Source organism: Peromyscus eremicus, chromosome 14 (assembly GCF_949786415.1).
Source record: "Peromyscus eremicus chromosome 14, PerEre_H2_v1, whole genome shotgun sequence".
Taxonomy (NCBI): Eukaryota; Metazoa; Chordata; class Mammalia; order Rodentia; family Cricetidae; genus Peromyscus; species Peromyscus eremicus.
In genome coordinates this window covers 58999787-59014795 of record NC_081430.1, presented here as the reverse complement: position 1 = coordinate 59014795, position 15009 = coordinate 58999787, and the positions used below count along the sequence as shown (strand labels likewise).

Sequence of the window (15009 nt, the reverse complement as noted above, 5' to 3'; positions counted from 1 at the left end):
TCACAGAAAACATGTTAGAAAGAAATTAGAGGGATGGCTCAGCAGATAAAACAGGCTTGTCACACAAGCCTGATAACCTGAGTTCAATCCTAGGAACCCATTATTGAAGTAGAGAACTGACTCCTGAAAGTTGTCCTCTGACCTTGACATGTGACTTTGAATTCTCCATACTCCTCCTTATACACACACACACTAAATAAAAATGTATTAAATACATGATTAATAGCGTTTTATAGACATACAGTGACTTTCTAAAGGCATTTTACTGTTCTTTTTTAAAGATTTATTTATTTATTATGTATACAATATTCTGTCTGAATATATGCATGCAGGCCAGAAGAGGGCACTGGATCTCATTACAGATGGTTGTTGAGCCAACATGTGGTTGTTGGGAATGGAACTCAGGACCTCTGGAAGAGCAGTCAGTGCTCTTAACCTCTGAGCCATCTCTCCAGCCCCATTTTACTGTTAATACAAAACACATTCATGTATCAAAAATCTGATTTTAATCCAGGTATGGTGGTACATGCTGCTAATCTTGGCATTCAGGAGACTGAGATAGGCTTTGCTGTGAGTTCAGAGCCAACCTGAGCTATATATAAAGACTCAGTCTCAAAAAGCCTGTTTCTGTCACTCTTCGCCTCAGCGGCCTCTCCTGGTTCCATCAGCAGTCTGCTCACAGAGATGAGGGGAGCAACAACCGCAGCAGCACTTTGATTAACTGTCTAAGAATAATGCTGCAAGAGCTGGGCGTGGTGCAGGCCTTTCATTCCAGAACTTTAATCCTAGTAGAGCTAGGCAGATCTCTAAGTTCAAGGCCAGCCTGATCAATATACCAAGTTCCAGGACAGCCAGGGCTGCACAGAGAGACTGTCTCAAAACAAAAACAAACAAACAAAAAGAATAATGTAACATTACTGACCCTTCGTGTGTCTGAGAGGACAATAATGAGATCCACTGATAAAATTTATACACAGTAAAATCCACCATTTTTAGGTTTCTGACTTCAATTTTCATATATCTATAGTTATCTAACTACACCACAATCAACCACAATCAAGATGGTGAAATTTCCATTCTCTCCAAATACTGAAAACTTTGAAGGCAGATCCCTTTGTCTGAGTTAGTCAGAATGTAACTTTCTAGTTTTTTTTTTTTTTTTTTTAAATAAACTTCCTTTTTCTTATTTACTCTTATGTTTTTTTTTTCTTTTTTTCTTTTTTTTTTTTTTAAAGATTTATTTATTTATTATGTACACAGAAGAGGGCACCAGATCTCATTACAGATGGTTGTCAGCCACCATGTGGTTGCTGGGAATTGAACTCAGGACCTCTGGAAGAGCAGTTGGTGCTCTTAACCTCTGAGCCATCTCTCCAGCCCTTTTTTTTTTTTTTTTAAAGATTTATTTTCTTTTTTTTTTTTTAATAATTTATTTAACTTTATTTTATATGCATTGGTGTGAAGGTATCAGATCCCCTAGAACTGGAGTTACAGACAGTTGTGAGCTGCCATGTGGGTGCTGGGAATTGAACTCAGGTCTTCTGGAAGAACAGCCAGTGTTCTTAACCACTGAGCCATCTCTCCAGCCCCAACTTTCTAGTTTTTAACTTAGCCTACGATAGGGTTACACTATGCTGTATTTCATAAAAACAAGTATTCTCTCGTCTTTTTTTTTTTTTTTTTCTTTCAAATCTCATTAAGCACCTGTGTCTTTTAAAATAAGTTTTCAAGGGCTGGAGAGATGCTCAGCAGTTAGGAGCATGGGTTGCTCTTCCAGAGGCCCTGGGTTTGGTTCCCAAGACCCACAAGGAGACTCACACCACCTCCAACTCCAGTTCCAGTTCACTCCAAAGGATATGATGCCCTCTTCTGGCCTCTGATGGGGCACTGCACACAAGTGATGCACAGACATACATGCAGGCAAAATATTCATGTACATGAAATAAAAATAAATCTTTAAAAAGAAATAAATAACTCTTCAGGGTGTTTCTGGACATTTTTTCCCCAAATTTTATTTCCCTTCCATTTCCTGAATAGGGACGTGTGAGTGGCTCTCTCTTGGCTTCTTTAGCAATCTGCTCATAGGGACAGGAGTGGATGGCAGGGAGGAACAACTCCATAGAAGCACCAGGAAAGAGCAGAATCTAAACCCTTGATACCTTGACAAGAGATGTTCCCACAGAGCAGGAGTTCTAAGTGGGATCCACATACCCCTAGGTCTCTAAGACTCTCTCATAGCATATGCCAGGCCCAAACCATTTTCATAGAACACTGAGATATTGTTATATGCCCTTTATCTGAAATTTTAAAATTGTATTTTATGCGTATGGGTGTTTTGCCTGATGTATGTTTGTATACCATATGTGTCCCCGGTAGCCACGGAGGCCAGAGGAGGGTATCAGATCCTCTGGAACCGGAGTTACAGATGGTTATGAGCTATCATGTGAGTGCTGGGAATTGAACCTAGGTCTTTTGGTAAAGCAGCCTGTGCTTTTAACCTTTGAGCCATTGATAAACCAGCCTGCCTCCAACTTAGGCTTCAAAGCCATCTTATAGTAAAGATAAACTAGGTCCATTCATGTTTATAATTAAATCTCTGTTTATCAAGGATTGGGTCATGCCTCACCTGTAACCTTAACTACAGATGGTAGTTATACTGCCTGCTGCAGGAAACGGCAACCATGTCTTTGTTTCTAATGGTTGTTATGAGCACCTTTTCATGTTGCTCCCATGATTCTGTCTATTCGCCTGCGAAATCCCCTATTTGGAAACCCTCTACCTTGGTGCTATAAAAACCCTTATCTTGCCCATGTTCAATGCTGATCTCTTGAACCCCACCTGTAGGGGAGACAGCCCAAGAACCCAAATTAAAAACACTTGCTTTAATTTATTTGGCCATGGTGGTTTGGGTTGGTGATCTTTCTCCTCCCATCTTTGGGATTAACACCATCTCTCCATCTGCATGCCCTTTCCATCACTACTGTTGTTTTGCTAAATGGATGTGTTATGCCCACCAAACTGCCCTCTAAAGGCTTTCACTGAAAGCACAGGAACCACTGTGTATAGAGCCACTTGGAACCTCATCATGAACCCTGACCACTGCACCAAACTCTACAAAAGTCACCATTCCCCCACCACAAACTTACACTAAAAATATGATCTTGATGGAGAAAAATGGTAATTTCACCCCTAGGAAATGGTGGTTTTGCACTGGATATAACCAAATGGAATGTGCACACATGGACCTCCTGCAGAATGAAGCACACTGGGTCTCAAGGAAAAGAACCTGTAGCTGGTGGTGGTGGCACATGCCTTTAGTCCAAGTGCTCAGGAGGCAGAGGCAGGTGGAACTTTGAGTTCGAGGCCAGCCTGGTCTACAGAGTGAGTTCCAGGGCTACACAGAGAAACCCTGTCTTGAAAAAAACAAAACAAAACAAAACAAAAAATTCTGTGCCATGGGAGGAGTGTAACTCAAACCAGATGTTGTTTTTACACACCATTTTCACTTGAAACACTGTAATTACAGGGAGTGAGGTATTGGCAGACATTATCTATGTAAATAAAGAGAGCTTGTTGTTTCAGTATTTGTTACCTTCAAGTGAAGATAAAAATTTTGAAAACTTGTATCTATATAAATTAGACAAAATTCCAAAAGCTGGAGAATTTTGTGATCAGCATCATGGAGATATTAGTAATGGCATTTTCCTTTCTTTTTTAAAAACTATTTACTTATTTTATGTAATATAGGTGTTTTGTCTGCATGAATGTCTATGCACCAAGTAAGTGTATGCCTGATGCCCCAGCGGCCAGAAGAAGGTGGCAGATTACACAGAAGTAGAGTAGTTGTGAGCCACCCTGTGGGTGCTAGAAACTGAACTCAGGCCCTCTGGAAGAGCACCCAGTGCTGCTCTCAACTGCTTAGTCATCTCTCCAGCCTCAGCCTTCTGATATTATATAATATATGTGTGAACATCTGGAAGATCAGCACCCTCTGAGATTCCTATTCTTCTGTGACTGGCACGTGATACTGAAAATCATGCAAGGGTAAGAGATCCCCTCAAAGTATAAGATAAATCACACGTTTTAATGTAACAAGGTAGGTAGGAAAAACCCACCAATGGTTTTTTTTTGTTTTTTTGTTTTTTTGTTTTTTTTTTTGGTTTTTCGAGACAGGGTTTCTCTGTGTAGCTTTGCACCTTTCCTGGAACTCACTTGGTAGCCCAGGATGGCCTCGAACTCACAGAGATCCGCCTGGCTCTGCCTCCCGAGTGCTGGGATTAAAGGCGTGCGCCACCACCGCCCGGCAACCACCAATGGTTTTAGATTCCACACTGCAATCAGTTTTTTAAAAAAACCTCCCTAAAGCCACAGGATAGGCTGCCTCTCTATGAGTTGTCTGTGAAGCAGTCCTCAGAAGCCTTAGGAATAATATATGTTACTGCTTTACTTTTGAAAGATTTCTTTTTATTTTATGTGCATGAGTGTTTTGCCTGCATGCATGCCTATGCACCACTTGGGTGCCTAGTTCCCAGAGGTCATGGAGGGTGCTGGATCCCCTGGGAATGATTCCAGGAAGTTGTGAACTGTCACTGTGAGTGCTGGGAATAGAACCCAGCTCCTTTGGTAGAGCAGCCAGTATTCTTAATCTCTAAAATATCTGTGGTGGTTTAAATAAGAATGGCCCCCATAGGCTCATATAGGTGTGGCCTTGTTGGAGGAAATGTGTCACTGGGAGTGAGCTGAGGTTTCAAAAACCCATGCTAAGCCCAGTTTTTCTCCCTCTCTCTTCCTGCTCCTACAGATCAGGATGTAAAGCTGTCAGCTCCTGCTCCAGTGCCATGCCTGGCTGCTTCCCACCATAATAATAGTGGACTAACCTCTGACATTGCAAGCGAGCCCCCAATTAAATGCTTTCTTTTAGAAGAGTTGCCTGATCGTGGTGTCTCTTCAGAGCAACAGAACACTGACCAAGACAGCATCTCTCCAACCCTGCCAGTGCTTTTGGTTGCCCACTAAAACCAGATGATAAGATCCTATTGCTGAAGACACCCACGCTTAGGTTGCAGGGCACAGAGAAATCAAGCAAGAACTGAGCTGGAAGCTTACTCCTTGCCGCCCAGTTTTCAGAGTGCCAGAAGGTAGTGCTATGCAGGTTTCTAGAGGAAAAAAAAAATCATCAGTCCTACCCCATTTTGGACCCACCTGTCAGGCAAAGTATTCCAAAGGTCCACACCACAGGAGGGAATTCATGCTTGTTAGTATAAAGCTGGTCAAAAGCCCACAGCTAGAGATGTCATAGGTACTAGCTGGGAAGCCACTATTGCTGTTTTGCTAAATGGACATGTTGTACCCATCAAACTACCTTCTAAATATTTGTGTTTATGCTCTTAGATTAGTGCTTCTCTCAGTGTTAATCAGAGAAGCTTCTTTTTGCAGTGGGTAGAATTTAACTGAAAAAATTCAAAACTGGTCAAAGTGCTGAGAATACATGACTATTGAATGCTTAGCCCTAAACAGGACATCAAGGCTCAAAGAAAATCTCAGAAAGAGGGGGAGCAGAAAGAATATAAGAACCTGAAGACAGGGAAGAGTGTTGTGGAATGTTATCTTCTGGGCATGATATGGTCATGAACTCATAGTAGCTACAACTACCTACACAAGACCAGTGTAAAACTGGTCCCATCCACCTTCCAAAATGGACAGGGGAGGGGCTCACAGGACCCACTGGCAGTCAATGGTTGCTTGGGGAGAGATTCTCTCCAGTGGTGTAGCCACTAGTAAGTTGCCCATGCTCTGATAAAAATAACCTCCAACATTCATGTTCATGTCAGCAATGCTAATTAAACTCATTAGGTCACACACATACGAGAAAGAAATGGGTGAGGGGAGAGGGAGGAGATGGGGAGGAAAAGAAGGGAAGGGAAGGAAACCTCCATGTAATTTTTTTTAAATTTATTTATTTATTATATATACAGTATTCTGCTTGCACGTACGCCTGCAAGCCAGAAGAGGGCACCAGATCTCATTATAGATGGTTGTGAGCCACCATGTGGTTGCTGGGAATTGAACTCAGGACCTCTGGAAGAGCAGCCAGTGAGTGCTCTTAACCTCTGAGCCATCTCTCCAGTCCTCCATGTAATTTTTTTGTTTGCTTGTTTTGTTTTGTTTTTGTTTTTTTGAGACAAGGTTTCTCTGTATATTCCTTGCTGTCCTGGAACTCACTCTGTAGACCACACTGGCCTCAAACTCTTGATTCACCTACCTCTGCCTCCTGAGTGCTGGGTTTAAGGTGTGCACCTTGGCTGTAATTTTATTTTATTTTATTTTCTATCATCAGCTTGACACAGTACAAATTCTTATCCTAATAGTGAAAGGTTTCACTGAAGCTTGCCCAGTGATTGGGTAAAACCAAAACTTATTATAAGCCACAGTGATCCTAGGGTCCCCCCTGCTATGTAGCCTCCTTGGTTCTGTGGGTGGCAGTCTGATTGTCCTTTGCTTTATATCTAGTATCCACTTATGAGTGAGTACATACCATGTTTGTCCTTCTGAGTCTGGGTTACCTCACTCAGGATGATATTTTCTAGTTCTATCCATTTGCCTGCAAATTTCATGCTGTCATTGTTTTTCTCTGCTGAGTAGTACTCCATTGTGTGTATGTACCACATTTTCTTAATCCATTCTTCAGTTGACAGGCATCTAGGTTGTTTCCAGGTTCTGGCTATTACAAATAGTGCTGCTATGAACATAGTTGAGCATGTATCTTTGTGGTATGATTGAGCATTCCTTGGGTATATGCCCAAGAGTGGTATGGCTGGGTCTTGAGGTAGATGGATTCCCAATTTTCTGAGAAACCGCCACACTGATTTCCACAGTGGTTTTACAAGTTTGCATTCCCACCAACAGTGAGGAGTGTTCCCTTTGCTCCGCATCCTCTCCAACATAGACTGTCATTAGTGTTTTTGATCATACCGGCTGTAATTTTAAACTGTAGCCTTTCAGGAAATGACTGTTTGTCAGGGTACAAGTATAATTTAAAAAGAATATTCACAGTAATCTGAAAAGGCTATACAAATATTCCCACCATTTCCAATACTTGCCTATGTGAGGCTGGGTGTTCTTTATAAACTCCAACCAAAATGGTGTATTTCTCATTGTTTTGATATTGTGCTATTTTCACAAAACTATGTTGTTTTACGCTAACACAGTGGATTTATACAACTAAGGGCTAGAAATACAGCTCAGTGCTAAGAGCGCTTGCCTTGCACGAGCAAGACCTAGATTATGAGTCCCCCTCTATACATAATAATAATGATAATAAATATTTTTAAATTTCTCAGGTTGTTTTGTTGTTCTTTAATTTTTGTTTGTTTGTTTGTTTTGATACAGGGTCTCAATATGTATCTCTGGCTGGTGTAGAACTCAGTATGTAGACTAGGCTGGCCTCAACTCAGAGAAATCTATTTGCCTCTGGCTCCCAGATACCCAGTCAGTTTTAATGACTTTTCCTATTATATTTACTTGGTGAGCTGCATGCCCATGCCACAGCACACATGTGAAAGTTAAATGACAACTGAAAGGGGTCAATCAATTCCTTTCTGTCACGTGGGTCCAGGGCATCACACTCAGGTCATCGGGCTTGGCAGCAGGTGACCTCACCCACTGAACTACCTCTCCAGTTCTGAGTTGGAATTTCTAACATGGTACATTTTATAGATATAATCCATACAAAACAAACACTTTTGGGGTCATCTTTCTAAGAGTATAAAAGGTTCTGAGGGGCTGGAGAGATGGCTCAGAGGTTAAGAGCACTGGCTGTTCTTCCAGAGGTCCTGAGTTCAATTCCCAGCAACCACATGGTGGCTCCCAACCCTCTGTAGTGAGATCTGGTGCCCTCTTCTGGCCTGCAGGAAGAAGAGTGCATACATAATAAATAAATCTTTAAAAAAAAAAAAAGGTTCTGAGACCAGAAAGTTTAGGAACGACTGCTAGGGAGTATTGGTAACAGTTCAGTCTTAGATTGGAGGGCTAATAAAATAGTGAGTGCTGCTAGGCATAGTGGCTATCTCAAAACAAAACAAAAACAAATAAAGAAACCCCACTAAGTTATTAGAATCTAACACAGGGAATGAAGGGGAAAGGGAAGTCCACCAAATGTTTAGTCCATCCGGCAGGCACATGGCAAAAAACAAAACACAGGCATTATAAGGCCTGACTTGCGGTAGGAAAGCCATGGGCTTTGGAGCAGAACCTATTTGAAAGGAGTCTGCCAGGTCCATGCTTATGCCCCTGGACTGAATCCTGGAAATAAGAACATACAGACAGGCTGCCAAGATGGCTGAGTGGGTAAAAGTGCTTTGCTGTCTGGCCTGATGACCTGAGTCTGATCCCTGGGACCCACATGGTAGAAGGAGAGCTGACTCCTGCAAGTTGTCCTCTGACCTCCATACACACTGGGGAAAGTGTGTGTAAGGCCCCATACCCCCACACAAAATAAAGACCCCAGGTGCTCCGATGAAGAGGATCTAAAGTGACATGTAACTGGGGTAGAACACCGTGCTCCTGTTAAGTCTTTCCAAACTTCCTCCATAGGTCTTCCCTGGAAGATGCTGGCTGGAGCTAAGTTCTCCATTCACTGGATCACTACTCTTTGTCCACAGACATGACTGGAAACATGTACAATCTGTTCTTTTGTTCCTTTTGAGATACTTGAACTATGAAACTCCAGCTGGCTTGGCACTTTCTATGCAGCCCAGGCTGGCCTTAAACTCATGAAAATCCTCCTACTTCAGCTCTCAAGTGCTGGAATTACAGGGTAGTGCCATGTCTGACTCAACTATGTGATTTCCACCATTGGTTTTGCAGGCCATCTCTTTAGTCACAGTGAAAGAAGCTTATAAACCACTGGAAAGAAAAGTCCATGAGAGAGAACGCTGTAACAACTGGCAGCAGAAGGGCGCAGTGGTGGAGAGCACAAGCCACTGAGTGTGAGCAAGACTGAGATCTACTACAGATAAAGAAGGCAATGGACAGCATCTCTGAAGATCACCTTACCTGATCTAGATCTAGAGAGGAGTAGACGATCTTCCCCTTGTCATCTCCGGAGAACAGCTTCATCCCATTGGGGCTCCAAGCCAGAGCTGTAATGCTGGATTTATGAACACCAGTGACATCAAATCTCCGAAGCTATGGGGGACAACAGAGCAAAGGAAGGGAGAGCTGAGTGACTGCAGTTATGTGACTGTCACTCCTACTCTGGGAGGAGCTGGTTTTCCACACACAACTGTGCACAAGGTTCCCTCTGTCTATGCACATTCGAAACTCACAAAATGGCTCATCGGATAACAGCAATTGTGGCCAAGCTTGGGGATGTGAGTTTTATCTCTGGAACCCATATGGTAGAACGAGAGAACTGACTCCCCATTGTTCTCTGACCTGCACACATGAGCTGTAGCACATGTGCATGCACACACACACACACACACACACACACACACACACACACTACAATTAAAAAAAAAAACTCACAAAGAACACAAGAAGGCATTAAATAAGAGCACTAATATGTGCTTTATGCCGAATGTCCCGTGCAGGGACAAAGATATCACCCAGTTATAAGCAGCACAATGTCATGGTAAATATATGATTTCTTGGCAGAGAAGGACTGCCACACCTTTCTTTTTTTTTTTTTTTTGAGACTATGTAGACCAGGCTGGCCTCAAACTCACAGGGACCCACCTATCTCAGCCTTGAGAGTGCAGGGATTAAAGGTGTGCACTGCATTACCCAGCTCTGAGGATTTCTCATCTTAAAAATCCTGAGGAACCTGCCAAGAAGGGAAGCAATGCTAGAACCTGAGCACTCACCTGCTTGTTCCTCCCCGGCAATGAAGACACAAGTTGGAAAACTGCCACCTTCCCAGAGGCGGTGCCTGCTGCCACAAGGTCATCAAAGCAGCTCAGCAGCTTCACCACGGTGATAGACTCCATCTTCCCCTAGAGGAGGACACGTCAAAAACAAACTACCTGTGACCAGAGACACTTAAAAAGAAGGAGCTGTAAAGCCAGAACCATGAAAGTAGGCCCTGGGCTGCAGCATATAAATTTCTGACTGGAAATGTATACAAGTCAGAAAGAAAAATTTTTCTAGGATCTCTGCCATTATTATTATTATTATTATTATTATTATTATTATTATTATAACAATATATAGAATCCCAAATTACCATTTTGAATACATTTCGGTACACAGTATATCTATAGTATATGGTCATCTATTATTATCCTCCATTCCCAGAATTATTTTCATGTTGTAAAGTAGGAACTTTACACCCATCAAATAATAAGCCCCATTTGTTGTTGGTGGTATACGCTTTTAATCCCAGCACTGGGGAGGCAGAGGCTGGCAGATCTCTGAGTTCAAGGCCAGCCTGGTGCACAGAGAGTTCCAGGGCAGCTAGGACTGTTTCACAGAGAAACCTCGTCTTGAAAAACAAAAACAAAAATAAAAAAACCCAAAAAACTAATAAATCCATTTTCCCACCAGACCCCTCTCCACCCAGCTCCTGGCAACTCCCTTCTCTTTAGACCTCTAGGACTCTAACGCCTTATTGTCTGTCTTTTTCCAACTGCCATATTACCTAACACAAGGTCCGTAAGGCCCATGAAGCATGCTGCGGCATCCATCAGAATTTCCCTCGCCCCATCCCTTTACATAGTCATACACAGTTTGCTTACTCATTAATCATTTGTTGTCATGGATGTTTCTATTTTGAGACAGGGTCTCTTTATACTACCTTGGATGACCTTGAACAAACCGCCCCTTCTCCCCCTTCAGCTTCTCACATGCTGGGATTATTGCTCATTTGACACCATGCCTGGCTTTATCCACTCCTGGTTTTGTTTTGTTTGTTTGTTTTTTGTTTTTTGTTTTTTCCCTAAGACAGAGTTTCTCTGTTTAGTCCTTGCTGTTGTCCTGGAACTCACTTTGTAGACCAGGCTGGCCTTGAACTCACTGAGATCTGCCTGCCTCTGCCTCCCAAGTGCTGGGATTAGGGCATGCAACACCACCACCTGGCTACTCCTGTTCTTATTTAATATTACTTTTTAAAGTCAGTACACAAAGCCAAGGGTTTCCTTACAACATATTCACACATACATATCATTATACTATGTTCTTGTTCCCTCCCCTCCCCTTTTCTCTCTAGATATCCTTCTTGACACTTTCAAGCCACAGGTAGTCTATTACCCTGTCTGTCTATATTTTTTCTTTTTTGCAGGCAGGGTCTCACTATGTGGACCATGCTGGCCTCGAACTTGCAGTGATCCACCTGCCTCTACCTCCACATCCAGCTATCCTGGTGATCTCAATATCCACTAATCTTTCAATGAAGACTTGAGTTATTTCTCACTTTAGACATTGTAAATAATGCTATGCAGAATGTACAAATATCTCTCGAACTCCTGCTTTCAAGACAGGTATGACAGTGCATGTCTATAACTGCACAACATGAACTACCTTATTTATTTGTAATTTCTCTGAGATAGTCACATGCAGTCAAGGGTAGCTTCAAACTTGAGGATGATTTTGAACTTTTTTTTTTTTTGAGACAGGTTTTCTTGGTGTAACAGTCTCAGCTGTCCTGGAACTCGATCTCTAGAACAGGCTGGTCTTGAACTCACATAGGTCTGCCTGCCTCTGCCTCTCAAGGGATTAAAGGTGTGCACCACCACCGCCTGGCTAACTTGGAACTTCTTGGTCCTCCTACTTCTACCTCCGAGTGGTAGGATTTCAGGACTATGCCACTATACCTGGTTTGATGTGATGCTAAGGATGAAACCAGGAGCTTCATACATATTAGGTAAGCACTCTTGACTGAGCCACATCCCAGTCCTCACAGTGATCTTCATACATTGAACTATCCTTACATTCTAGGAATTGATTTGACTTTGATCATGGTATATAATTCTTTGAACCTGCTGCCGAATTCAGTTTGCTAGCATTTTTTGAGGATTTCTGTACTGATGTTCACAAGGAATGATGCTCTTTGGTTTTATCTGGTATCTCTGTCAGGCTTTGTTATCAAAGTAATGTTCATATTACTTTTTTTAAGGACTTTTATTATTTATAATTATGTGTACGTTTATACACACATGTGCATGCACTTATGAATACAGTGCCCACGAAAGACAGAGGTATCAAATCTCCCTGGAGCTGGAGTTGCAGCTGCTTGTGAACAGCCTCATATAGGTTCTGGGAACAGAACTCAAGTCTTCTGCAAGAAAAGTATGTGTTACTAACCACTGAGCAATCTCTCCTGCTCTTTTATTTGTTCTTTACAGTGAACAATGTTGTTAGTTGTGCCAAAAATTCACCTTGTTTTGTGTTTTCAGTATTGAGCACTGAACCTACAATCTTGTGCGTGCTAGGTAAAGTTTCCACCACTAAGCTATATCCCCACCCCTTACTTATTAAATTGGTTTTTTTTTTTTTTTTTTTTTTTTTTTTTTTTTTTTTGGTTTTTCGAGACAGGGTTTCTCTGTGTAGCTTTGCGCCTTTCCTGGAACTCGCTTTGGAGACCAGGCTGGCCTCGAACTCACAGAGATCCGCCTGGCTCTGCCTCCCAAGTGCTGGGATTAAAGGCGTGCGCCACCACTGCCCGGCTACTTATTAAATTGTTAACATTGATTTATTTAGTGTGTAAGGGAGGGTGTGCCATATCATGTGTAGAGGTCAGAGGACAATTGAGTGGAGGTGGGTTTCTTCCTCTACCATGTGGGCTCCAGAGAGCTAAACTTAGGTCATCAGGATTGGCAACAAGTGCCTTTACTCTCTGAGCCATCTGGCTGATTTTATTGTTCTTCAAATGTTTAGTTGATTTTCATTAGTGAAGCTAACATGTACCATTAGCTTTACTTTACCAGTTTTTACTGCTATCATTATTACTAATTTGATACCTTACTAATAGAGATGTACTAAGTTTTTCTTAAAGAGTGATTTTAAATTCATTGTATATGTATGTGTGGTAAGATCCAATTGCTAAAGACAACACCTACATTTCTCACTGAACACAGAGAAGCTGAACTGGTGCCTAACTAGAGCCTTCACCCCTACTGACCAGTGCTCATGGTACTGAAAGTTACTCTACACACTACCAGAGGAGAAAGGTAAAGACCAACCTAGCTGTCCTAGTTAGGGTTACTATTGCTGTGATGAAACACTCTGGCCAAAGAAACTTGGGGAGGAAAGGGTTTATTTGGCTGATTATAGTAGTATTTGCTCCGCCCATGACCTTGGGCTATAGGGCCTGACGGAGGTAGTGCTTCCTGCCATTGACATGACTTCTTAAAAGGAGGAGAAGGGGACCCTTCTTCCTGCTCCTGCCTGCAAGACAGATTCGCTCCCGGTCAGTTCAGAGGACAACTTCAGCTGTCTAATCCATTCTGTATTCCTGAGTGTATTACCTTAATAAATTTCCCTAATACTTCTTAAACAGACTCCCATGGATTTATCACTTTAGCTGATACTTCTATATCACTGTTCATCATGAAAGGAAGTCAGGACAGGAACTCAAACAGAGCAGGAATCTGGAGGCAGGAGCTGATGCAGAGGCCATGGAGGGATGCTGCTTACTGGCCTGCTCCTGGTTTTGCTCAGCCTGCTTTCTTATAGAACCCAGGGCCACCAGCCCAGAGGATAGCACCACCCATGATGAGCTACGCCCTCCCCCCATCAATCACTAATTAAGAAAATGCTTTACAGATGGATCTTATGGGGCTGGAGAGATGGCTCAGAAGTTAAGAGCACTAGCTGCTCTTCCAGAGGTCCTGAGTTCAATTCAAGACAGAGTTTCTTCGTATAGCCCTGGCTGTCCTGAACTTGCTCTGTAGACCAGGCTGGCATTGAATTCGCAGAGATCGCCTGCCTCTGCCTCCTGAGTGCTGAGATTAAGGGTGTGCACCATCACTACCTGGCTGCCATGGCACTCTTAGAATTCTACATCGAGATTGGCAGTCAACAGGAAGAGGGAGAGAGACACTGGACATGGCTTGGGTTTCTGAAACCCCAAAGCCCAACCCCAGTGACACACTTCCTCCAAGGCCACACCTACTCCAACAAGGCCACATGTCCTAATCCTTTCAAATAATGCCACTCCCTATGAGCCTATGGGGGCCATTTTCTTTTCTTTTCTTTTCTTTTTTTTTTTGGTTTTTCGAGACAGGGTTTCTCTGTGTAGCTTTGCGCCTTTCCTGGAACTCACTTGGTAGTCCAGGCTGGCCTTGAACTCACAGAGATCCGCCTGCCTCTGCCTCCCGAGTGCTGGGATTGAAGGCGTGCGCCACCACCGCCGGCTTGGGAGCCATTTTCATTCAGACCACCGCAGCAGTATTCATTTTATTGCTACATTCCCTTACCAGAACAATAGTTTTTGATTTCCCCCTAGGTCCCTGGCCTACCCAGCCTCATACTCTTGGCCAGCTGAGCAGTGTTTAGGCATGGAGTACGCCTTAGATCCAATCAGATGGTGGTTGGTGGCTCCTACCACTTTTGTGCCACTGTTGCACCAGCAGATCATCCAGGCAGGTTAACACTGCAGATCAACAGTTTGTAGCTAGTGTCCTGGCTACTTTTATGTCAACATGACACAAGCTACAGTCATCGAAAGTGAGGGAATCTCAATTGAGAAAATGCCTCCATAAGATCCATCTGGTTTTCTTAAAAGATTTATTTATTATGTATACAGTATTCTGTGTGCATGCCAGAAGAGAGCATCAGATCTCATTATAGATGGTTGTGAGCTATCATGTGGTTGCTGGGAAGAGGGAGTGAGTGAGAGAGACAGAGAGAGAGAGAGAGAGAGAGAGAGAGAGAGAGAGAGAGAGAGAGAAGAGAGAGAGAGAGAAGGAAGGAAGGAAGGAAGGAAGGAAGGAAGGAAGGAAGGAAGAAAGGAAGAAGAAAGGAAGAGTGGTTGTGGTCATGGTATCTCTTCACAGCAACAGAAACTCTAAC

At 42.8% G+C, this 15009-nt stretch overlaps 1 protein-coding gene across 5 annotated transcripts in view; it reads right to left on the bottom strand.

The window, feature by feature from the left end:
• Nucleotides 1-15009, bottom strand: part of Tecpr2 (tectonin beta-propeller repeat containing 2) — a 102132-nt gene that overhangs the window by 59311 nt on the left and 27812 nt on the right. For all 5 annotated transcript variants that reach the window (XR_009382755.1, XR_009382756.1, XM_059279151.1 and 2 more), the window contains exons 3-4: nt 9867-9995; nt 9055-9186 (exon numbers count right to left, since the gene is read on the bottom strand). Coding sequence is in view for 3 of the 5 variants with exons in the window: in XM_059279151.1 (XP_059135134.1) it covers nt 9055-9186; nt 9867-9995 (261 nt within the window). In the remaining 2 variants the exon portion in view is untranslated. The remainder of the gene's footprint in view (nt 1-9054; nt 9187-9866; nt 9996-15009) is intronic.